This window comes from Microtus oregoni, unplaced genomic scaffold, assembly GCF_018167655.1.
Source record: "Microtus oregoni isolate MIOR12 unplaced genomic scaffold, Mior012 000013F_ref0000133, whole genome shotgun sequence".
Classification (NCBI taxonomy): domain Eukaryota; kingdom Metazoa; phylum Chordata; class Mammalia; order Rodentia; family Cricetidae; genus Microtus; species Microtus oregoni.
Window position 1 is genome coordinate 38,126,777 of NW_024543072.1, and position 24,939 is coordinate 38,151,715.

The 24,939-nt window shown below is 36.8% G+C and overlaps 1 protein-coding gene across 4 annotated transcripts in view; it reads left to right on the forward strand.

Annotated features, from left to right (window-relative positions):
• The window catches only part of Rabgap1l (RAB GTPase activating protein 1 like), a 615,176-nt gene that overhangs the window by 154,778 nt on the left and 435,459 nt on the right, over window positions 1-24,939 (forward strand). For all 4 annotated transcript variants that reach the window (XM_041662748.1, XM_041662750.1, XM_041662749.1 and 1 more), the window contains 2 exons: window positions 13,653-13,746; window positions 23,380-23,530. In XM_041662748.1, coding sequence (XP_041518682.1) covers window positions 13,653-13,746; window positions 23,380-23,530 — 245 coding nt within the window. The remainder of the gene's footprint in view (window positions 1-13,652; window positions 13,747-23,379; window positions 23,531-24,939) is intronic.

Below are 24,939 nucleotides of genomic sequence, written 5' to 3' on the forward strand. Positions count from 1 at the left end.
GCGATGAACTTTCCTCTTAGCACTGCTTTCATAGTGTCCCATAAGTTCGAGTATGTTGTTTCTTTATTTTCATTGAATTCAAGGAAGACTTTAATTTCTTTCTTTATTTCTTCCTTAATCCAGGTATGGTTCAGAAGTTGACTGTTCAGTTTCCATGAGTTTGTAGGCTTTCTGTGGGTAGCATTGTTATTGAATTCTAACTTTAATCCATGGTGATCTGATAAGACGCAGGTGGTTACTAATATTTTTTTGTAACTGTGTAAGTTAGCTTTGTTACGGAGTATGTGGTCAATTTTCGAGAAGGTTCCATGAGCTGCAGAGAAGAAGGTATATTCTTTCCTCTTCGGGTGGAATAATCTATAGATGTCTGTTAAGTCCATTTGCTTCATTACCTCCATTAATTCTCTAATTTCTCTGTTAGGTTTCTGTTTGATTGACCTGTCCATTGGTGAGAGAGGAGTGTTGAAGTCTCCTACTATTAGTGTGTGTGGTTTGATGGCTGTCTTGAGTTTTAGTAATGTTTCTTTTACATACGTGGGCGCTTTTATATTAGGGGCATAGATATTCAGGATTGAGACTTCATCCTGATGAATTGTTCCTGTTATGAGTATAAAATGTCCCTCTCCATCTCTTCTGATTGATTTAAGTTTGAAGTCAACTTTGTTAGAAATTAGTATGGCCACACCTGCTTGTTTCTTAGGTCCATTTGCTTGATAAGCCTTTCCCCAGCCCTTTACTCTGAGTAGGTGCCTGTCTTTGTGGTTGAGGTGTGTTTCTTGTAGACAGCAGAATGTTGGATCCTGTTTTCGTATCCAATCCCTTAGCCTGTGCCTTTTTACAGGTGAGTTGAGCCCATTGACATTAAGTGATATTAATGACCAGTGGTTGTTAACTCTGGTCACTTTTTTAGTAGTAGGGTTTGTGTGCTTCCCTTCTTTGAGTTGCGCTGGTGAAATGTCTCTAGATGACTGAGTTATTGTGGGCATTGTTGGACTCCTTGGTTAGTGATTTTCCTTCTATAATTTTCTGTAAGGCTGGATTTGTGGCTACGTATTGTTTAAATTTGTTTTTATCCTGGAAAATTTTGTTTTCTCCATTTATAGTGAACGAAAGCTTGGCTGGATATAGTAGTCTGGGCTTGCATCCATGATCTCTTAGTTTTTGCAGTACATCTATCCAGGACCTTGTGGCTTTCATGGTTTCCATAGAGAAGTCAGGTGTAAGTCTGATAGGTTTACCTTTATAAGTAACTTGGCCTTTTTCCTTTGTGGCTCTTAATATTCTTTCTTTATTCTGTATATTTTGTGTTTTGATTATTATATGGCGAGGGGATGTTTTTCTTTGATCCAGCCTATTCGGTGTTCTGTATGCTTCTTGAACCTTCATAGGTACATCTTTCTTCAGGTTGGGACAGTTTTCTTCTATAATTTTATTAAGTATATTTTCTGTACCGTTGAGCTGCACTTCTTCTCCTTCTTCTACTCCAATTATTCTTAGGTTTGGTCTTTTTATTGTGTCCCAAATTTCCTGAATGTTTTGTGATGAGAATTTGTTGGTTTTGCTGTTTTCTTTGATCAGTGTGTTTATTTTTTCTATGGTATCTTCAGTGTCTGATATTCTCTCTTCTATCTCTTGTAATCTGTTGTTAGTACTTGTTTCTGTCATTCCTGTTCGTTTACCCAGATTTTCCATCTCCATTCTTCCCTCGGTTTGTGCTTTCTTCATTGCTTCCATTTTATTCTTCATGTCTTGAACCGCTTCCCTAACCTGTTTGATTGCTTTTTCTTGTTTCTCTTGTTTTTCTTGCGTGTCTTTGAGCGATTTATTCATTTCCTCTACCTTTTTGTTTGTAATCTCTAATTGTTTATGGCAGTTTTTCACCTCCTGTTTAAGGTCCTCTGTTATTTTCATATAGTTCACTTTTGAGTCGATTTCTTCTATTTCTTCAGGAGTAGGGTGTACAATTCTTCTTATTTCGGGATCCCTGGTTTCTGGTGGTGTCATGTTGCCTTTCAGGTTGTTGGAGGAATTCTTGTATTGGCGCCTTCCCATCTCTTCCTTCAAATGGAGCCAGGAGAGGCCTGGTCTCTTGGTCCAGTCTTTGCTGTGATTGACTCTCTGGGTATATCTCTTCAGTGTAGAAGCAGGAACCGTTCCCGTCCTGATGGGATTCCTCAGCAACTAAACGGGGCCGCAGGTAGCCCCATGATCCAGGGCCAACAGGATGAATGGAGCAAGTGGGGGGGGGTGGTATCCAGGAGCGCGCAGGAAGCCTGGCGCCAGAGCTGAAGGTGCCTGGCTCCCTTACAGGGGACCCTGAGGCCTGCCCGGTAGGCAGGCACTCACTGCTCTGTGTGGGTTGCCTTAGTTTAGGAGCTTAAGACTGTAGTTGAGCACTGGTCCTAGCATACAGCAGGGCAGGGTTGGGGAGGGGTGCTGGGGGTGCTGGGTCGTGCGAAAGAAAGACAGCCCTGCAGAAGGAGCTGGGGGAGGGGGTTTGTGCTCTCTTCCTGGACAGTCCGCCCCTGATTAGCACACACTCACCCGTCCTGATGGGATTCCTCAGCAACTAAACAGGGCCGCTGGTAGCCCAATGATCCAGGGCCAACAGGATGAATGGAGCAAGTGGGGGGGGGGGGGTGGTATCCAGGAGCGCGCAGGAAGCCTGGCGCTGGAGCTGAAGGTGCCTGGCTCCCTTACAGGGGACCCTGAGGCCTGCCCGGTAGGCAGGCACTCACCGCTCTGGGTGGGTCGCCTTAGTTTAGGAGCTTAAGACTGTAGTTGAGCACTGGTCCTAGCATACAGCAGGGCAGGGTTGGGGAGGGGTGCAGGGGGTGCTGGGCCGTGCGAAAGAAAGACAGCCCTGCAGCAAGCCTTTCTATATTGTGATGGCTAATCCTGGTTGTCATTTTGACAAAAATGGGAAGAGAGAAACTCAATTGAAGAAGTGTTGGCATTAAATTTGCCTGTTGGCACTTACTTGGGGGGGCATTTTTTTTTTTTTGGTTTTTTGAGGGTTTTTTTGGTTTTCGGTGGGTTGTACCATACCTGTAGAGTTGGCCTAACTGTAGAAGTCACTGAATGTAAACCTGGAGTGAGACTGCAAGCAGTGTTCCTGCGTGGTCCCTGCTTCAGTTCCTACTTCCAGGTTTCTACATTGAGTTTTCTGCCTGGCCGTTACTTGAAAGATAAGATGAAATAAGCCCCCCTCTCCCCAACTTGCATTTAGTCATAGTATCTATCCCAGCAACAGAAGAGCAAACTAGGAACCATGTCTTCTTTGATTAAATTTTTTTATTTCTTTCAAATATTTAACTTCTATTTACTGCCACTTAGTCTGTAATTATTTCCAAGGAATCAGGTTTTATTTAAAAATTGTTTATTTCTTTTTATCTTTTTGTGTCTTTCTTCTGGCAGTTTGTTTTTCTAAGGTTATGATTTCTTTGTTGGGATGGAAAGCAATGGGAGATTGCCAGAAAGAAAATTCAATGCTGTTATCAGTGACAATTTTGTGACTCATTAGTAAGGGTTTAGAATAATATATTTTTACTATATATGGCAATAGAGACTATTCAAAAGAAAAATCCCCGTTTCATCATTATCCATACTTTTAAAGTCTTAGAATATATCAGAAGTATAGCATTAAAAATGAAAACTATATTCTAAAAGTATTTACTTAGTGCTTACTATAAAGAAAGACAAATGCTAAATGTGAATTTTAAAAATTCACCAACTTTTAAAGGTCTTTGGCTTTAAATAATGTCGGTCCCAAACTTCCTTCTCATCACAAACTTGCTTTTGTAGATGGTTTTCATGTTACTGCATAGAGATACAATGTTCCTTATATGATGCTTCAACCTGAAGTGTTTAAGATTATGTGGCGTTGTTAGGATCTGGGGGATATTTGTCTTTATTGGTTATCCATTCCAAATTTGGAAATCCAAAATCTGAAATGCTCTCAACTGAGAAACTCTGAGTGTCATAATCTTGGAACATTTGAATTTCAGATGTTTGGATTAGCATACTTGACTTGTGTAGATTTTTTTTATCTATTAAATTTTTTAAAAGATATCAGTGCCAGTTCCCACTCCCCTCCTCCCTTTCCCTTCACCTATTCCTTCCACACACCCTGCAACCCCACCCCCATCCAATCCTCAGAGAGGGTAAGGCACATTGCTTTGGGGAAGGTCCTAGGCCCTCCCTACTGTATCTAGTCTGAGCAAGGTATATATCCAAAGAGAACAGGATCCCCAAAAGATAGTAGATGCAGTAGGGATAAATCCTGGTGCTACTGCCAGTGGCCCTTCAGTCTGCCCCAGCAATTCAACTGTCAGCCACATCAGAGGGACTAGCTTGGTTGTATGCTTGTTCCTTCCCAGTCCTGCTAGAGTTGGTGAGCACTTATGAGCTCAAGTAAACTGTTTCAGTGGGTGAACCCATCATGGTCTTAACCTCTTTGCTCATATTCTCATTCTTTCCACTCTTCAACGGGAATTTGGGAGCTCAGTTCAGTGCTCCAATGTGGGTCTTTGCCTCTGTTTCCATCAGTGGCTGGATGAAGTTTCTATGGTGATACTTAAGGTATTCCTCAGTCTGACTACAGGGCAAATCAAGATCACTTGCCACCTCTACCCTATTGCTTAGAGTCTTCGCCGGCGCCATCTTTGTGGATTCCTGGGAATTTCTCTAGAGCTAGGTTTCTGCTAACCCTATAATGGCTCCCTCAATCAAGATGTCTCTTTCTTTCCTTGCTCTCATCTCTGTCCTTCCTCCATCTTGACTATCCCATTTCATCAAGTTCTCCTCAACTCTCCCCTTCTTTCCTTCTCTTCTTCTACCCTTTCTTCTCCCCCGACCCCATGCTCCCAATTTTATCAGGCAATCTTGTCTGTTTCCAGTTTCCACACACACACACACACACACACACACACACACACACACACACACACATATGTTTTTCTTTGGGTTCACCTTATGACTTAGCTTCTCTAGGATCATGAACTATAGGCTCATTGTCCTTTGTTTATAGCTAGTATCCACTTATGAGTGAGTATATGCCATATTCATCTTTTTGGATCTGGGTTACCACACTCAGGTTAGTGTTTCTAATTCCATCTGTTTGCGTATAAAATTCAAAATGTCATTGATTTTTACCGCTGAGTAGTACTCTAATGTGTAAATGTGCCACATTTTCTTTATCCATTCTTCAGTTGAGGTACATCTAAGTTGTTTCCAGATTCTGGTTAGTACAAATAATACTGCTATGAACATAGTTGAACAAATGGTTATGTAGAAAGATTGAGCATCTTTTGGGTATATTCCCAAGAGTAGTATTGCTGGATCCTGAGGTAGGTTGATTCCCAATTTTCTGAGAAACCGCCATACTGATTTTCAAAGTGGTTGTACAAGTTTGCATTCCCACCAGCAATGGATGAGTGTTCCCCTTACTCCACGTCCTCTCCAACATAAGGTATCATTGGTGTTTTTGATTTTAGCCATTCTGACAAGTGTAAGATGATATCTCAGAGTTGTTTTGATTTGCATTTCTCTGATGGCTAAGGATGTTGAACATTTTCTTAAGTATCTTTTTGGCCATTTGCGATTCTTCTGTTGAGAATTCTGTTCAGTTGTGTACCCCAGTTTTTAATTTGGTTATTTAGAATTTTAATATCTAGTTTCTTGAGTTCTTTATATATTTTGGAGATTAATCCTTTGTCTGATGTGGGGTTGGTGAAGATCTTTTCCCATTCAGTAGGCTGGCGTTTTGTCTTAATTGACTGTGTCCTTTGTTTCAGGAGGTCCCATTTACTTATTGTTGCTCTCAGTGTCTGTGTTACTGGGGTTATCTTTAGGAAGTAATCTCCTGTGCCAATGCATTGAAGACTACTACTCACTTTCTGTTCTCTGAGGTTTGATGGAGGAAGGTCATTGGCTAATAAAGAAACTGCCTTGGCCCATTTTATTGGTTAGAACATAGGTGGGTGGAGTAAACAGAACAGAATGCTGGGAGGAAGAGGAAGTGAGTTCAGACTCGACAGCTCTGCTCTCTGGAGCAGAGGCGCCATGCTCCCCTCTCCAGGGGCAGACGTGATAGCTCTGCTCTCTGAGCCTGATGCCATGAAGCAAGCTGCCAGGTCAGACAGCCTGAATCTTTCCTGGTAAGACTGATGCTACACAGATTATTAGAAATGGGTTAGTCAAGATGTGAGAGTTAGCCAGTAAGAGGCTAGAGCTAATGGGCCAAGCAGTGTTTAAATGAATACAATTTGTGTGTTGTTATTTCGGGGCATAAGCTAGCAGGTGGCCAGGAGCCGGGTGGCAGGAACACCACTACAGACATATTATACATAAGTGATAAGCTGAGAGTGAAATCAGAGAAACATCACCTTTCACAATACCCACAAATAACTTAAAATATCTTTAGGTAACACGAACCACAGAAGTGAAAGTCCTATATGACAAGAACTTTAAGTTCTTGAAGAAAGAAATTGAAAAAGATACCAGAAAATGGAAAGATCTTTCATGCTCTTGAATAGGTAGGATCAACACAGTAAAAATGGCAATCATACCAAAAGCAAACTATAAACTCAATGCACTCCCCATCAAAATCCCAACATAATTCTTCATAGACCTTGAAAGAATAATCAAATTCATATGGAAAAAAAAAACAAAAAAAAAAAACAGGATAGCCCAAACTATTCTATACAATAAAGGAACTCCCTGACATCAAGCTCTATTACAGATCTACAGTAATAAAAACAGCTTGGTATTGGCATAAAAAATAGAGAGGTTGACCAACAGAATTGAATCAAAGACCCAGATATTAATCTACACACCTAAGAACACCCAATTTTTGACAAAGAAGCTAAAATTATACAATGGAAAATAAAAAGTATCCTCAGCAAATGTTTTTGGCATTACTGGATGTTGACATGTACAAGAATGAAAATAGAACCATATCTATTGTCATGCACAAAACTCAAGTCTAAATGGATTAAAGATCTCAATATAAATCCAACCACAATGAACCGGGAAGGATTCTAGCCTATGTCCATCTTGGGCCAGAGCTTCATTGCGTCTGACCAGAGAGGAGATGCATGGCGTCTGGCTTGGAGAGGAGAGGCATGGTGTCTTACCTCACTGCCTTCTTCCTCCCAGCATTCTGATCTGTCTACTCCACCTGCCTAATTTTCTGACCTATCAGACCAAGCAGTTTTCTTTATTGATTAACCAATGAAACAACAGATTGACAAATTACCTTCCCACATCATATGTCTATTGATTTTTTTTTTTTGAGTTGATCTTGTATCCTCATCACTAAAGGTATTTATCCCCTGTAGGAGTTCTCTGACACAGTTTTTTGGGTCACTTAAGTACACATATCATCTGCAAATAACCAAAGTTTGACTTCTTCCCCTCCAATTTGAATCACCTTGATCTCCTTTTGTTGTCTTATTGCTATTGCTAAAACTTCAAGTACTATGTTGAAGAGATATCGAGAGAGTGGACAGCCTTGTCTTGTTCCTGATTTTAGTGGACTCGCTTTGGGTTTCTCTCCATTTAATTTGAACAAATATGCTATAGTTTATCTAAAGTACTTGTGTTAATAGATTATCATTAGTTTTCAATTTCTTATTATTACAAGCATTGTCACAATAAAAGTTCTTTTTTATTATGAATAAAAGGCTTTATTGCTCCATGAGTGAGTTTTGGGAATAAATCACAGAAGGGAATAACTTTGGGCATTTTTTGATGCAAGCCCATTATTTACATACTACATGCATGTTAATCATAGAAAGAAAAAAAAGTGTTGATCAAAATAATCACTGAAGATGAGCAGGCCAATGTCCAGGCCGGTGTCCTGTGTCCATCATAAGCGCGTTGGCCATACTTCCTGGAGATCATGGTGGTGGTGCACTGAGCATGTCCTGGATGGACACAGGACAGAACATCTGTGTTGTCAGAGAGTTTCCACTAGAAACCCTGAGTGAGGGCTGCAGGCATGAAGGAAAGCCTTCCAGGACCCCAGATGTCATCTATGACCTTGACCTGGGACTCCAAGCACCAGCAGCTGGCTGAGTTCTTAGACGTAGACATCTCCACAGATATCCAAACTTCTGACCAGGAGCTGAAGGTAAAGATGGCGGCTCCAGTTGCGCACTGGTTCCTACATGGATCTTTCTGATCTCTGTGTGTGTGTATTTCTGGAAGGTATGATTCTCGAAGTGGAAGTTCCTGGATCAAATATGATATGGATTTAAATAAACACATGCTTTTTATTTAATTTTTATTACTTAAATTTATTCTTTTACAATTTCTTACCAGTATATAATTTATTGTGCTTACTTTCCTCCACTTTTTCTAGGTCTTCTTTTTTCTTTTCTTCTAAGATGGTGTTTGTCTGAAACCTTGACTGTCCTGGAGCTTGCACTGAACACCAGGCTGGCCTCAAAACTCAGCGATCTTCCTGCTTCTTCCTTCTGAGTGCTGGCATTAAAAATGTGTATCATCACTGTCCAGCTTTTCTAGATTTTCTTTGTATTTCTAGCAACACCTTGCCTCCTTCCAAGTTTATTCCTCATATCCATTGTAGTAGGAGGCCACAGGTGTGTTTCCAACCACCCTTCATTTTTTTCTTTCTTGGCTGCCCAGAGTCCAGAAATAACCGCACAGAAACTGTATTAATTAAATCACTGCTTGGCCCATTAACCTTAGCTTCTTATTAGTTAACTCTTGCATTTTAATTTAACCCATCTTCATTAATCTGTGCATCACCATGAGGCTGTGGCCTACCAGCAAAGTTTCAGCGTGTCTGTCTGCTGCAGCAGCTCCATGGCTTCTCTTCTGACACTGCCTTTTTTTTTTTTTTTTAGACAGGGTTTCTTCGTAGCTTTTGGTTCCTGTACTGGAACTAGCTCTTGTAGACCAGGCTGGCCTCGAACTCACAGAGATCCACCTGCCTCTGCCTACCAAGGGCTGGGATTAAAGGCGCGCCACCACCACCTAGCCTGACTCTGCCTTCTTTCTCCCAGCATTCAGTTTAGTTTTCCATGCCTACCTCTGTTCTACTTAGCCACTGGCTGAAACAGGTTCTTTATTAATTAGTGGTATTCACCGCATACAGAGGGGAATCCCATTTCAATCCATGTCTTTTGTTTTGCTTTTAGATCCAGTGGGTTTAACTTGGGCTGTGTAGTTAAGGGCGTAGTACTCATGTGATCCTGATGGGTTCAGTAGTGGATATACAACTGAAGGCAACCACTTCTCTATCCCAGAATATATCTGTAGCCAGAAGTTCAGCTGGAAGGGGTAGTGACCCTTGAACTCCTTCATCCATGCCTGGCTGTTGACAGGCTTCTTTGTGTGCGAGCCCAGTGCAGGCAATTGCAAGCTGCTGTGAGTTTGTGGTTGTGATAGCTGTATCATACCCAGGAAGTAGGATTTCCTGTTCCTTCTCCCTGACTTCTTGCATTTACAGTCTTTTCTTTTTTTTTTTAAATTTAGTTAGCTTTATTTTATGTGGATTGGTGTGAAGGTATCAAATCCCCAGAAACTGGAGTTACAGACAGTTGTTAGCTGTCATGTGGGTGCTGGGAATTGAACTCGGGTCCTCTGGAAGAACAGCCAGTGCTCCTAACTGCTGAGCCATCTCTCCAGCCCCCATTTACATTCTTTTCTGTCCCTATTCTGTAATGTCCCCTGAGCCTTAGAGGGGGTGCTATAGATGTCTTGTTTTGTGCCGAACATTCATTGTCATCATCACTTGGAGCAGTCATGACAATATGCATTCACCCATAAAGGAATGCTATTGCTTAAATATGAGCCTCTTTCCCTCCTTTCCCCCATTCCTCACTTTTCCTCTTTCCCTTCCTCTCTCTTCCCATTCTTTTCCCTTCTTATCCTCTCCCTTTTCTTCTTTCTGTTGCTCTCCTCTCTTTCCCTCCACTCCCCACTAGTGTCATAGGGCTGGAGATTAAACACAGAACTTCACACTTGTTTGGCAAATGGTCTATCACTAAGCTACCTCCCATTTCCATTTACCTTCTTTTTGATTCCTCTATACTTTTGTCTGTATTTTCCCAATTTACCTAGCCAATATGTTTGTTTTATTTTGCATTTAAGATTACAGTGGAGTTTTATTTATTATTTTCATTGGGTGCTTATATTTTATGTATTATGTATTGTACTATGTTCTTTTTTCATTATTCATATTTTTATTTTATTTTATATATTATGTTGTGCATGTGTGTGCACATACATCCCATAGTATTCATATGAAGGTCACAGTACAACTTGAGAGAATAAGTTCTGTCCTCCCGCACGTGGGCCCTGTGGATTGAACTCACATTGTCAGGCTCAGCAAAAATGCCTTTACCCACTAAGCCATTTCCCCAACCCACTTCGTGGCTCATGTAAAGCTTCCACTCCTCCTTAAGCAGGTTGTTATAGTGATGCTATGAAACAAGAATCTGGAAAATAAATCTGTGGATCATGATTTAAAAGTTTGGGGTCAGCATGTCCATAAAATTAAGACTAAAGAGGCAATTTGATGTATGAGTCTATAGTTTGGGGGCAAGGTGTTTATTGTTAAGACATCTGATTGACATCTAGCTTTCCTTAAAATTTGAAGGCTGAGTTCACAACCAATGTACTAGTACCCACCTGACTTACAAGCTCATTTCTTAGAAGAATTTAGAAAATGTATGAGGGTTAGCTTTACAAGCTCAATTCAACAATAAGATAACACAGCAACTATAAGGGTTCAAGCCAATGAATTTAGAAATGGTGCGTCAACTTAGAGGTGCTCATAGAGTAAGAACTGCTACCACTTTGCCATAACCATACTCAACAGCCACTTCTATCGCATTCACCACATCAGATTTTTAATGTTTTATGATTCATGATCTAACCATGGATACCAGAAAATGAGATAACACTGAACATCAAAATAGCTGAAAATTATTGTTCATCCACAATGTACAGGGTACTAAATAAATTTATTATAAAAATTGTCTCAATTTATCTTCACAGAATTTCTCCACAAAAACATTTTTCTTTCTTTTTAATTCAGTATAGTATTGTTGATCTGGGAGTCCACAGAGTTTGAGGTTACATGCTTGAACATCTCTAACACTGTCTAATTTTTATTTTACAAAGGACTAGAAATGAGTTTTGTTTCCTATTTTTATGCCAGGCCCTGATTTACAACAATCTAAATGTGGTTTGGTGTTTGGTCTCTGTCTACACATATGGTGTTATGAGTTTCATGTTCTGTTACTTCCTGAATATATTTGACTGAATTACTTGAGTAAAGAAAAAATGTTTAATGAGCAAATAGACATAGGGTGAATTAATCAGTCTCTGTTAATTGCAGATAATCATATTTTAGAGAAATTTTGTACTATGTTCTTGTCTGGCTCAATTTCTAGAGGTTTATACTTTATTTATTAGTAAAATTGTAGTATGTTGGAGAAAATAACCCCTTGCAATATGTTGGAAACTTTTATGCATTAAGTAATTGAAGTTTTACACTTATAGGTATATATATTCCTTTATTTTTGTTGCATCTTATTTTGTTTCATGCTTAGGCATTCCTTTATCACCAAGACTAATAAGAATCCAAATAATTCTTTTATCACAGTACTTTTGATTTTTATTATACTTAGAGTGTAAGATGTCCGTGAATGTTTGTTTTTTCTCCCTTTTTATCTTCTGAATTTAGTGTGTACAGTGTGTCATCAATTACTTTGAAATCTTCACATCCTCTTATTTCCTGTGGATCAGAATAAGATGGTGTTGTCTTATATACTTCCTAATTGAATACCAGGTTATGAATACTTAGACTTACTACAAATCTGTTAATTAGGACAACTTCTATTTATTTACCTGATATAATCTAAGTATAGTCTGTTTTTAATTGTAACTTTTAACAGTCTCTTTTCTCAAAAGTGCCTAAATTTCTGTGGTAATGTAGAATTATATGGGATACTTGTTTATGTGGTTGGTTCTTTAGGATATTGTAGTACTGAATCTTTAGTGGTTTGTGCTAGCACTCACTGTTCCTCTCATATCAGTGAGACTTTATTTGCTTTAGCTTTAGAATAAAACCTCATTTCTATTTGTTATGATGAATTTGTTATTAACTTCTAAGTTGTGTATGTGAGCTCTTTACAGAGTGGATCATACTCTTGTCTTCACTCCATTACACAGAGCTGTGCTCAGATTTTAAATAGAATATCCCAGGTCTTATCTGTTAGTACTCTAAAATAGTTAAGCATTTTTCTCTGTATGTACATATGTTTTGATTTTTCTGAATTTGTGAGTGGCTATGACCAAGTGTTTTAGCCTGCCCAAATGGACCTTTATTAATTAAACGAATGTTTTGTATATCCCATCTGTGAATTATTTTATGCTGGCTTATTGTCTTTTGTAGTATCTTCAGAGGTTCTGATTTTTAACATAGATCCTTTTGTGGGAGCTGCTTACCAATTTGGAGCAGCATTGATAAATCTTGGTACTTGTGGTCAGATAGACAATTTTAAAAACTATCTTGTATTATTAGGACAGTGCTTTGCTAGCCTTCCTTAGTTCTTTGCCAAATCCCTTTTATAATTTAGATAAATCATGTCCATAATATTCCCTTTCTCTATCTCATGTACCCCTTTCCATCTATGGTAAAATGTTGATGGTTTAGTGTTCTTCAGGCCTCTGTAGGTAGCTACAGCTGCTATGAGATCACTTGCACATCAACCTCATCACTTCCAGAAAACAGCTGCTCTCAGCATTCTTTCACCTCTGGCAGCTCTTAACATTCTTTCTTCCCCCGTTTCTTCATCCATGTTTCCTGAGCCCAGGTTATGGTGTCTGTGAAATCTTCTGGGGCTGAGCACTGAACAGTCAGTAACTTATTCTCAGCACTTTTCACCAGGTGTAAATTTCTTCCTGTTACAAAATCTTTACCTTTTTCAAATGTTTACTTTGTTTTAATGTATACTTAACATATTTATCAGGCCAGTGTTGGCTGTTGTCTCTGATACGTGTCCCAGATGGCAGGAACAATAAGAGTATCATTACAATCTATGTACTATGTCTTCATTTCTTTGTATGTATCAAGTGGCCATGCCATGCCATTCTATTCAGCTCTAGTCAGAGAGCCTCTGAGCATCTTGTGAAATTGGCTTCCTTCTTTCTTTCTTTTTTTCCCCTTTTTTCCCCCCAGAAATTGTGGGGACCGGGTAACCCTCTCCAACCCTGTGTGCCATGGGGAAAAGGGAGAAGGGAGTGCTTTTGGAGTGAGACTGCCCTCATACCCTGTCATTTGGGTTTTGTTTAGTTCTCTTTGCTATTTGGGCATCCCAAGCGTTTTCTCAAGTTAATATGGTAGATGAACTATTTGAGAGAAGGAATGAGACCCAACACCTCTCACTCTGCCATCTTCTAATATAACAACTTGCTTTAAACTATTGTTTTCGGATAAATCTATTTAATATAACTGTCTTTAGAGTTTTATCTGCAGATGAGAATTTTCATAAAACTATTTGACAGTTTATTTGGGCACTTAGTGTTCCCTTTTGTAAATACATAGCCATGTCTTATGGTTTATGATTTGGAAGTTCTTATATTTATATATTGTATATATTTTTTTCCTATAGAGAGTGATAATGAACTCTCAAGTGGAACAGGTGATGTGTCAAAAGACTGTCCTGAGAAGATCCTCTATTCTTGGGGAGAATTGTTAGGAAGATGGTAAGTGTTTATTTTTCTTATTCAAAATTTATAATTACATATTTTGTGTTAATTTTTATACTAATTAAAAATTTATCAGTAAATAAAATTTCAAACTGTAATATTAAAAGCTATATTAATATCTTAGTATATCTTAAATTATTTAATGTGTTTATATGTATGATGGTGTGTTTGAGGGTGTATGTGTATATGTGTATGGTGCTCAGAGAACAATTTTGTGGATCCAATTCTTTCTTTCCATCTTTGTATGTGTTTTAGGTACCAAACTCAGGTCTTCAGTATTAAACAGCAAGGGCCTTTACTAGCTGATTACATGGACCCTTGATATTTAATAACATAGAAATCAAAATGTGGTTTATTGATGCCCTTCATGTGTTGGCCTTCTAGATCTTCCCCCAGTATGGGCTCTATTTAGTTTCTTTCAGAAGTTATTTTTCCCACCCAAACTTTGAAAGCCAGGTGAAATGAACAATTTCTGGATAAAGTCTAAAGTGCCAAATTTCACTTGAAATGAAATAACCCGAATGGTTTGGTATCATCCAATTACTTTTTTTTTATAAATATAATTTTCTTTCCTTTTCTTTGTTTTTTTTTTTTTTTGAGAAGGTCTTTCATAAGCTGATCTTAAATGTTGCCAAGGATAACATGAACTTCTCATTCCTCTTCCTCTATTTAGCATCACTGGTGTACCAGCCGGTGTAGTTCATGCAATGTGGGACTTAGTCTAATCAGCCATTCTCCCAACTAAGCTATATGCCCAACACTGCTTAATTTTTTTTTCTCAAAGAAAGCTTAAAGCCTAATTATAAAATTCCATCAAATATTTATTAAAGGTGGACTGTTAAGTTTTATAAGCCTTTCTCAGAATATAGAGGGTAATTATTTTCAATTAATGCAATTGAATTTAAGTAATTATTTTAATTTATGACAGTAACATACACTGATCACAATACCAATTTAAAATATTGTTACAAAATTGCAGTCAAGTATGCCTTATGAACATATGCCCAACAATAGTAAGAGCATATCAAATTCAGTGATGTATGAGAAAAAGAAAAGTAAAGCAGAACAATGGTGTTTATTTTGGGTAATCAAATGTGGGTCAGTATATGAAAATAAATTGTTAAGTTACCATATCATCACCAGAAGAAAAACAACAAGATAAATAAGATAAAAACTATCACATTGAAATTGTACAAGACACACCAATAGACAGGAAAGAGACCAAGATAAGTCACACAAATCAGAGACCTACTTGTTTTCACATTCAGGAATCCTATAAAAACAGTAAGCTCGAAGTCATATATAAACAGAGAGACCTATTCAGGCCCTGTGTATGTTGCTTAAGTCTCTGTGAATTCCTATGAACTTTGCTCATGTTAATTTAGAGGGACTTGTTTTATGGTATCCTTTATTCCCTCTGGCTCTTCACATTCTTTTCTCCTCTTTTTCCTTGGGGTTCCCTGATATCTGAGCGGAGGGATAGGATGGGTCCTATAAGGCTTTGTCTTCTAAGGTTTCTCACTCTGTGTAATGTCTTGTTGCGGGTCTGTATATTTTTTTCCCATCTACTGTAGAGGAAGATTTTCTGGTGATGACTGAACAAAGCACTGATCTATGAATATGCCATTAGGAGTGATCTTGTCACAACCAACCTTCCTTCCTTCCTTCCTTCCTTCCTTCCTTCCTTCCTTCTTTCCTTCCTTCCTTCCTTCCTCTATTTTTCACTCCAGTACTATTTAATTTTACCCTAGGTCCCTGAGCTAGTCTCAGATCCTTGGTCATCCAAGCAGCGTCTGGTATGGGTTACATCTTATGGAATGGGCCTTAAGTCAAATCAGTTATTGGTTAGTTATTCTCATTTTTTCTCATGTAATTTTCTTACAGAAGGAAAAGGCAAAGAAGATTTGAAAGGAGGATATAAAATGGTATCTAATTTTCAGAAACATAATTTTCATTTTTAAAAAATCAAAAGGTTTGTATAAAACAGTCAGATAAACAAAACCTAACTTTTGCTTTATATATTTTATTTTTCTTTTTTTAAGATAGAACCTTACCATATAGCTTTGGCTTGTAGACAAGGATGGCCTAGAACTCAAAGATTTCTGCCTGCCTCTGCTTCCTGAGTAATGGGACTAATGCCATCCATGTACCACTACTCCTGGCTTCATTTTACAATCTTACAGAATATAAAGTGAACACTAATTCTACTTAATATACTAGCAATGAAAAGTCAGAGATGGAAGACATAAAACATACAAAACATATAAAACAAAAAAGCCATGAAACACTTATATTGAAATCTAGCCAACTACTGTCTCTGCTTTGAAGCACTCAAAGAGCCCATGGAATGACAGGATCAATATTAGTGAGATTGAAGTTGTTTCCTAAGTAACTTATCTTTTCAGGAAAGCTTCAGTATTTTATAGCTACTAAGCTGGTCCTAAAATTTATATGAAATACACATTGATTATAACATCCAAAACAATTTTACAAATAAAGAGTAAAGTAGGATGACACAGTATCTGATTTCAGGGTTTGCTGAATTAATTGTCAGCACTTGCAATGTAAAGGTAGACATATGGCTTCCTGGCACAGAATGAAGAAATAAGAAATAGAGGCAAAATTTCTAAATATTTCCAGATGAATAGCTGAGTTTTAAAAGATACTCAACTTAGCCATCAAAGGAATAATAAAATCTATTTATTGAATAGTGATTGAAAGTACCCATGCATGAGTTATTTCTCTTACACATTTACACTGATTCAACTCCATGAACACTTTATATATCTGTATTTTTTGTTTTTGTTTTGGCTCTTATTTTAGTTTTATAACATTAAACCAATTAACTTAACCATTTATCCAATTAAAAAACATTTAATTTAAAACCATTAACCACTGACTCACTTACTCAGTGTCCCTTTTTTTTTTTTTTTTTTTTTTTTTTTTTTTGCAGACACTGAAGAAAGCGTTATGCCCAAATACACGAAGTCCCCCCAGAAGCCAATAAGGAGACCGAGTCCCATATGTAAAAGCAAAGAGTCTTTATTTTGTGCAAATTTCTCAGTGTCTTTTTTGTTTAATGATATTTGTTAGGACTCCATGGACACTGATGATTTAGAGATGGCATGTGAGCTAGTTTATACTTTATCATGTTATAAAGGCAAACATACATTTAAAACGATAATCGTATTATATTATATAAATGGTTATTGCAAATATTATAGACCCAGTGGAAAGTTTGAATATATATAAAATAGAAAAATGACAATAAGTAATCATATTTCCACCCATCCAGCTTTAGTAGTCACGGAAATCAAGAAAACACCTACACATTCTTTTCAGATTTTCTTATTGGTATTTTAAATATTTACTTTTGCACATAATTTTTTTTGACAGTGATAATTAAATCCAGGCAAACATTCTACTCTTGAGTATTACCTTCATTTAAAAAACAATTTTAAAAAGTTGAGACAGTGTTTATGTTTGTATGCCAGTTTTAGTGCTCCAAGTGCTGAGCTACTGGTAGGTATCACTATATATGGTGATGCTTTTGCTGTTTTGGTACAGTAACTTGGGTGTAGGGACAAAACAAAGGTGTCGCTTGATTGTATGCAATGATCAGGTCCTTACCAACCGATGAACCTTGTATATGGAGAACAATTTTTAAACTAGACTTCTGAGATAGAATTGAGAAGATTTCTCAGCTAAAATTCAATATACAAATATTTTTAAAAAGTAAAACAATATATGTATGACTTATATTTAATTAATATTACTTTAGATATCGATAAAAATTAATATTAATATTTTATTAATGACATCTTTTAGAATTAAAGAAATTCCTCAGACGAACCCAAGAGAACTGTTGAGGAACTAAGACAACTAACTGATTTTATCCCCTTACAAAGCTTGCTACATTTTTTTAAATTTCATATCTTTTATTTCATTTGAATTTATTATTGAACCTATGTCATAGCAGAGACATAAAAAACATAGAATTTTCCTACGAAATTTTAACTGTTATAGAAGATTGGCAATCTAAAGATAATCATACTCAGAATTTCCTTGTTTAACATTCTTTTTTTTTTTTTTTCTGAGACAAGGTTTCTCTGTAGCTTTGGTGCCTGTACTGGAACTAGCTCTTGCAGACCCAGTTGGCCTCAAACTCACAGAGATCTGCCTGCCTCTGCCTCCAGAGTGCTGGGATTAAAGACATGCACCACCACCACCCGGCTAGGTTTAGAAATGTTTAAAGTTTTGGGATTAATAGGTTCACATGACTTTTTAAAAATTTACTAGGATGAATAATGTTTTGCATAGAGTTATATAGTTTATGGTTTTGGAAAACCACTTTTTCTCCTTCCCTTTTTATTTTTAGAGTCTAGGTCTTAGGGTAGCCCAGGCTATCCTTGAGCTTTTGTTTCTCCTGCCCAAGCTTCCTAAGTTCTAGATTCTAGTGTATATCATCATAATTGGTATGTGTTCTTAATCTAATTGAGGTCTTACACATTGCTAGGAATATGAAATATGAGCTGAATAGAAACTTGGAAGATTAAAAATCACTAAGTGTAAACATCCATAGCTTTCTTAGTTTTCACATTAATGCATTCCTTTTTTGAAATTGTTGCAGCAAAATTTCAGCAAAGCCACAAAAAATCTAATAGAAATATATATTTTTCATCTTATTAATGACTTTAATTTATCCATTTTCTTGATTTCTTTCCTCCTCTTTTTCCTCCTGTTTTTCTTACCCCTTCTTTGTTCTTCTTCTCTCTCTCCTCCCTCTTTTCTTTCTTTTCTCTTTTGAGCTCTGTCTTGAAGTTTTTGTGTATTAGGCCAACACTGTGCCTGTTTCTTATACTGTGTATGCAGCTTCTGCATATTTAGGACCTGCTAGTGTGGGGAGTAGAAATTCCAATTACTTATTGATATTTGTCTTGATATTTCAGTTTTAATTTTTACCATATGAGAATTTTAAAAACTGTGCCAAGCTACTGTTTTAACATTCTCCTAAACTCTAAGTGTGTGTGTGTGTGTGTGTGTGTGTGTGTGTGTGTGTATTTGTTATAAGGATTAGGGTTTTGGATTTGTTGTAGAGTATTACTTAGCATGTGTAATCCCCAGCGCCACTAAAACAAAACACAACAAAATTTGAAAATGATTATTGTGTAAATAGTATATATTTGGTTTATATGCTAATTCTGTTATTGTATTAGATATCTATCTTGATTATAGGGCAGACTCAGCACATGTGGTTAGTTGTCTGTTCCTGATGGCTGTTCTTAGTGTCCATCCAAGCAATGGCTATATGTTGTCTTTTTTTTTTTTTTACTAGAAATATTGAAAGCATTGGTTAGTTAATACATTACTTTTGTGTCAGTGAGGTGGCTCAGCAGGTAAAGGTGCTGCCGTCTAATAGGCCTGAGGACATGAATTTGGTCTGCTGAATCCATGCGATTCAGGAAGGAAGGAAAGAACCCACTCTACAAAATTGTTCTATTTCATGGGATTCAGGAGGAAGGAAAGAACCCACTCTACAAAATTGTTCTATTTCATGTGATTCAGGAAGGAAGGAAAGAACCCACTCTACAAAATTGTTCTATTTCATGGGATTCAGGAAGGAAGGAAAGAACCTACTCTACAAAATTGTTCTATTTCATGTGATTCAGGAGGAAGGAAAGAATCCACTCTACAAAATTGTTCTATTTCATGTGATTCAGGAAGGAAGGAAAGAACCCACTTTACAAAATTGTTCTATTTCATGTGATTCAGGAAAAAGGAAAGAACCCACTCTACAAAATTGTTCTTTTTCATGTGATTCAGGAGGAAGGAAAGAACCCACTCTACAAAATTGTTCTATTTCATTGTGCGCACATCCTACTTGCACAATAGTGATAAAATGTTTTTTTTTTAAGTTTTTTTTTATCCAAAAGTTTTTTTCATCTTACATACCAACCACATTTCCCCCTTCCTCCTTTCTTCCCTTTCTTCCCCACCAGCTTCCCCACCTATCCCCCATCCACTCCTCAGAAAGTGTAAGGCTTCTCATGGGGAGTCAGAGATGGCTCAGCCATTAAAGGCTAGGCTTACAACCAAAAGATAAAATGTTTTTTTTTAAAAAAACTAATTTATTTAAACTTTCCATGGTTTAATATATATATATATATATATGTATGTATATATATATCCATTTGTAATTAGTGGTAGTATATCCATTACTAATTAGCTAAATATCCAGAAGTAATTATCTCTTAAGTAAGTATATGTTTAGATAGTTTTAATTGCAGTTTTGTTCTATGGAAACCAGCAAAGTAAGAATGTTAATTTATAATATTATAAGTGGCCCAGTTTTCTAGAAATATCAGCCTGTAAGATAAAGAGTGTCTAGAGTTTTAATGGCAGAGAAAAAAGAATTTTTATTATACCTCACCAAACAAATGCCCGAGGATCAGGTAGCAGTAGAATGTTGATTGAATTGAATTATTTAATACAGCAGAAATGTTTTTTGACTGTTGACTAGTAACCTTAATATGTGTATCCATATGTATAAATGAGTATATTTATATGTATGACCTCAAGTTTCAAAATTCTGGGTAAATCATTATACAGAGTCTGTTCTAACAGATTGTTTAATTAAGCTTATTGTTTTTTTTTTCATTTGGCCTACAATGCTAGAAGTATTGTAAAGAATGAATGTATATTAGGAGGCTGTTGCAGAAGTGTAGGGTAGAGAAAATTGGTGATGATAAAAAAAAGTTCAGGGGCTTGTTAGAGGGTAAGAAAATATGATTTGTTAGGTGTGATAATGGGCTAGGGATGAGCTGTGGGATGGAGTGTTATCAACAGTATCAACTAGATTTTTAGTGTGGATAGATTATGGTGATAATCACTGAAGTTGAGGTAATCTTGGAAAACAATCAGATTTTGAGAGAAGAATGAGGACATGACTGATTTTAGTGTGCTGTTGAACCCCAGGTACACCAAAGACATGGAATAATAATGCATATAAACAAGACAGCAACAGAATTAGATTACTGGTGATAAGAGTAGAGAAGCAATCATTGGTGGATAAGACTGGAGATTTTATCATTGATTTCTAGGGAAACAGTGAAAGGTCAAGAAAATGAATAGTCAGCACTGGAGGGCTTGAAAATACCCATTGAGCTTAGTGACATGGAGAGATGTTGGGATGAGACAGAGCAACCCTGCTGAACTGAACTGGAAAATGTATGTGGGGAAGAAGTAGATAGTGAGTATGCAGGACTTCTGAAAAATCACACTGCTGAATCATCACTCAGAGACGTTAGAGGGCTTTCTTGAGAAACCAGTCAAGCATGAGTTTACTTGTAGGTACCTTTTTGAATTGTTAGAGATCATGGTTTGTTTATCTAATTACTTTGAATCTCTCTTCTGTAACTTTATATATTATATAATTAGTAATTTACAGTATTTCCTTCAGCTTCAAGGAAATGTACTTAGACACTTTTGGACTCAAACTGTTGCTTTTAATTAGCTTACCTATAGAATCCATTAATTCAACTAACTTCAAAGTATACCTTTTTTGAAACAAAAGTATAATCAATGTCATACATTGAATTACAAAAGACATATTTTGAAGTAGTCTTAGATTCAGTTGGATAATGATAAAAAGAGCTTCTAGGAAGTTCCAGGCATCAAATAGTTTATTCAGTTCTTCTTCTCAAGCATAATTAGTACTTTTCTTTGTGTCATATTTTGTGAAATGCATTAAACATGTTTGCCCCCGCTAATTAAAATTAATCTTATTTAAATATATAAAGTTACTTTAAATAATTAAAGCTAATTTTAATTATATATTTTATAATTATACAAATAATATGCATGAGTACAATTATATAAATGATTATGTAATTAATATTTACACAAGAATTTAGCATCATTGCAATCAATTTAAAAGAATATGGAAATTAAAAATTAAAGGAATTTCTTCATACATGCATATATATATTACATATATAAATATATGCATTACATATGTTCTTCCAAATTTATTTCATGTTTAAAAGTAGGTTAAAATAGTCTGTATAGAACATAATGCCTTTATACTCTTTTGAATCCTGTCCCTTACCAGGCATAAGTATCTTTTCTAATAATGTTAATTCTTTTATGTTCTAATCTTTTTACTTCATTTTTATGTGAGTCCACCAATTTTACCAGATTCTCTTCTCTAATTGTCCCAATCCTCTCAGCAAAAACATTTAGCTGAATGAAAGCAGATTGGCCATAAATGTGATGATTTACACAAAATCCTGATGTGATAAGTTTACTTTTACTTATTATGTAAGTTTGGAACAGTATGATTTTCTTCAAAGTATGTAGATTATGACAATATGTAGGGGGAAAAAATCTTTTGAACACATTTTCGGAAGAAGATGCCAAAATTTGGGTCTGGGCTGATGATAGAAGAGTGTGCATAATTTGGAGAAGTATGTGGGATACCAATTATGTAAAATAGACATATGGATTCCATGACTTTTCAGTTTTAAAACTTGAGATTAGAGCCTGGTGTGTTAGTTCAAATTGGGATACATTATCAAATTTTGGAATTGGGTGGTTGCATCAGGGTGAGCTTTTTGACATAGTGAGCAGCAAATAAGAAATGTCTGAGCACAAAAAGCCTGAACTGTACCTCTTAGGTTAGGTAGGTGGTGAAGAATGGACTTGGATTCATGAGACTGGAACTGTATTCATTTTTTTGACCAGCTGGCTGTTGAGCTTGATAGCATAGCTACTATGTGATCATTGACTTTAGACAACAGCTTGACTTTGCTCTGATTCTAAACAGCCCTTGATAAAAGGATAAGACTGATAGCATAAGAAGTCCCTCTAGCAAGATGTACTTGTGTAGGTTTTGGTGTTTGTAGGAAAGAGTTAAGTCCTCATTTTAGGGAGTGCTTGTAGTTCAAAGAGGCCAGCAAGACAAATCTAGAACTGACAGGAACTCTTCTTAGCATAAGGTTCACCTTGGGTATTTTGAATCTAGATGGTCCTCTGTGCTTAAGTATAAACCGAAACAAAGTGTTTGAAATTAGGTGAACAAGACATGCAGCTTCCCAGGCCATCCTTGGGTCGAGATGTGGGGACTGTAAGAAACTGAATTTGCCTTTGCATTCCTGTAACATAGGACCCATGTTTTGCATTTGGCCAGGCTTAGTCTGCCTATAAAGACGTGGATACTGTCAAGGTCTGAAAGGCTTCAATATCTCAACTCTTTCTCTGGCAACACACTCAAGTTACTGTACAACCAATGCAGGGGATTTAAATGGTTCTTTTTTATGTAGTAATATCTTAGATATAAACAAAAACCAAATACATATGTTAATATGTAATTATCATAGAACCATTAAAACATAGAAATGATACAGTGGGAAAAAACCCTTTGCCTAAAGATGGTATAACATGGCTTTTCAAAATATAGGATGGAATAAATAATGATTTCATTGATGTTTAAGCACTATTTTTGTTTAGTGCTCCCAGCCAATTTTCTTTTGATCCAGGATTGTACTTTTAAATAAACTGATAAATATTCTTTCCATAACAGTAGCAGTTCAGGGCATGGATTATGAAAGATTTATTTTCTTCTTTCCTTAGGCACAGTAACCTTGGTACCCGGCCGAAAGGGCTACACACTTTGGTAAAGAGTGGTGTTCCTGAGGCATTAAGGGCAGAAGTATGGCAGCTATTAGCAGAATGCCATGACAACCAGGCAATGCTGGATAGTTACCGAATTCTTATCACAAAGGTAGGACATTCTTTTAGTAATATTTTCCTGATCATTGAAAAACATTGGATCATGTTTTTCAAAGCTCCAGTAACTGATCATTACCTTGAATATCTTTAAAACTATGTCAGTGGTATCCTGTCAGTATTTTATTCTGTTCTAAACACTTGCAGGATAGTGGTAAACAATGTCTATAATAGTTTTAAACACTTTATATCTTGGTTTTATTTTAAAGTTCTGATGAAGAAACTTGAACTAATAAAATTGCTATTATAAACTTTGCTAATAAACTTGCTTACAAAATATTAAGTTATATTAAGTTGAATTTAGCTGAGGGAGCAGTGTCTCCAGTATACTTATGAGGATACATAGTGTACTAACCAAGCTTGTGGAAGCTGTAGGATTTAAAACTTCATATCATAATTTAAGTTTAGGCTGTGGAGAAATTTTTTGCTGATGATTGTTTACTCAGGTTGACCTCCAGTTAGGCTGCATTCCTATAACAAAAGGAGACAGTCCTGACTTATAACCAGCCTTTAGGCCCATCCCCAATCAAACAACATGCTTCTATAGTACAGCTCAGGGAGGCAGTGCAGGATCCCACATATCTTTAAGTTCTTGTCTTCCATTAAATCCCTTGTACTTTTTTCAGGAAAAGTGTAATTTTGTCAGATGGGCAAGATAAACCATGGTAGAAACTATTTGAAGAGAAGTACACTGGTGTATTTAAGAAATGATGATAATATCTTTGCTGTATAAATCTCCTGTGTGCCCAAGTGGCCAGACTTGTGGTCTCCTGCCTTGTACAAAGTGTAACCTGGGGCCATAACCTGAAAGAGATATAAGGATGGCAGCCTGTATAGAATGCATAAGTCTAAGGTGTATATACATTAGTTAAATCTTCTACTTGTGGTCACCCTTGATTAGTAGCTGGTGTCATAAGTTTTATACAATTTAGCAAAATGAAGTAGTATGTCCTTTGTTTCAAGTTTATTCACACTGGAGGAATAAATTCATTGACCTCCAAGAGTCCATCTTCAGAGTCCTGACATGAAATTTGGGTTCAGAGAAGCCACAGTTAAACTAAGCAGTCTGTCAAGGTATGGTTTTGCTCATTAGTGACCTTTCATTTACTCGGTTCTCTTTCTTGTAACGTGGTATGAAAAGTTGTTAGAAGTGTATGACATTTCTTCCTGGGAGATCTCACTCTCTCAGGAAGTTTTCTCTGTTGAGCAGTGATACCTAAATGTAAGCCAAATAAACCCTTTCTTCCTCATCTTGCTTTTTAGTCATGTTGAGGAATGGTAACCCTAACTAAGATTGCCAATTTGGCTAGACCCGCTTTCCTGTAAAGTTTCCAGACCCTTCTGATCTCCACCCCCCAGTCCTGGGATCTCAGGCACACATGGCTATGCTCAACCTTTTACATG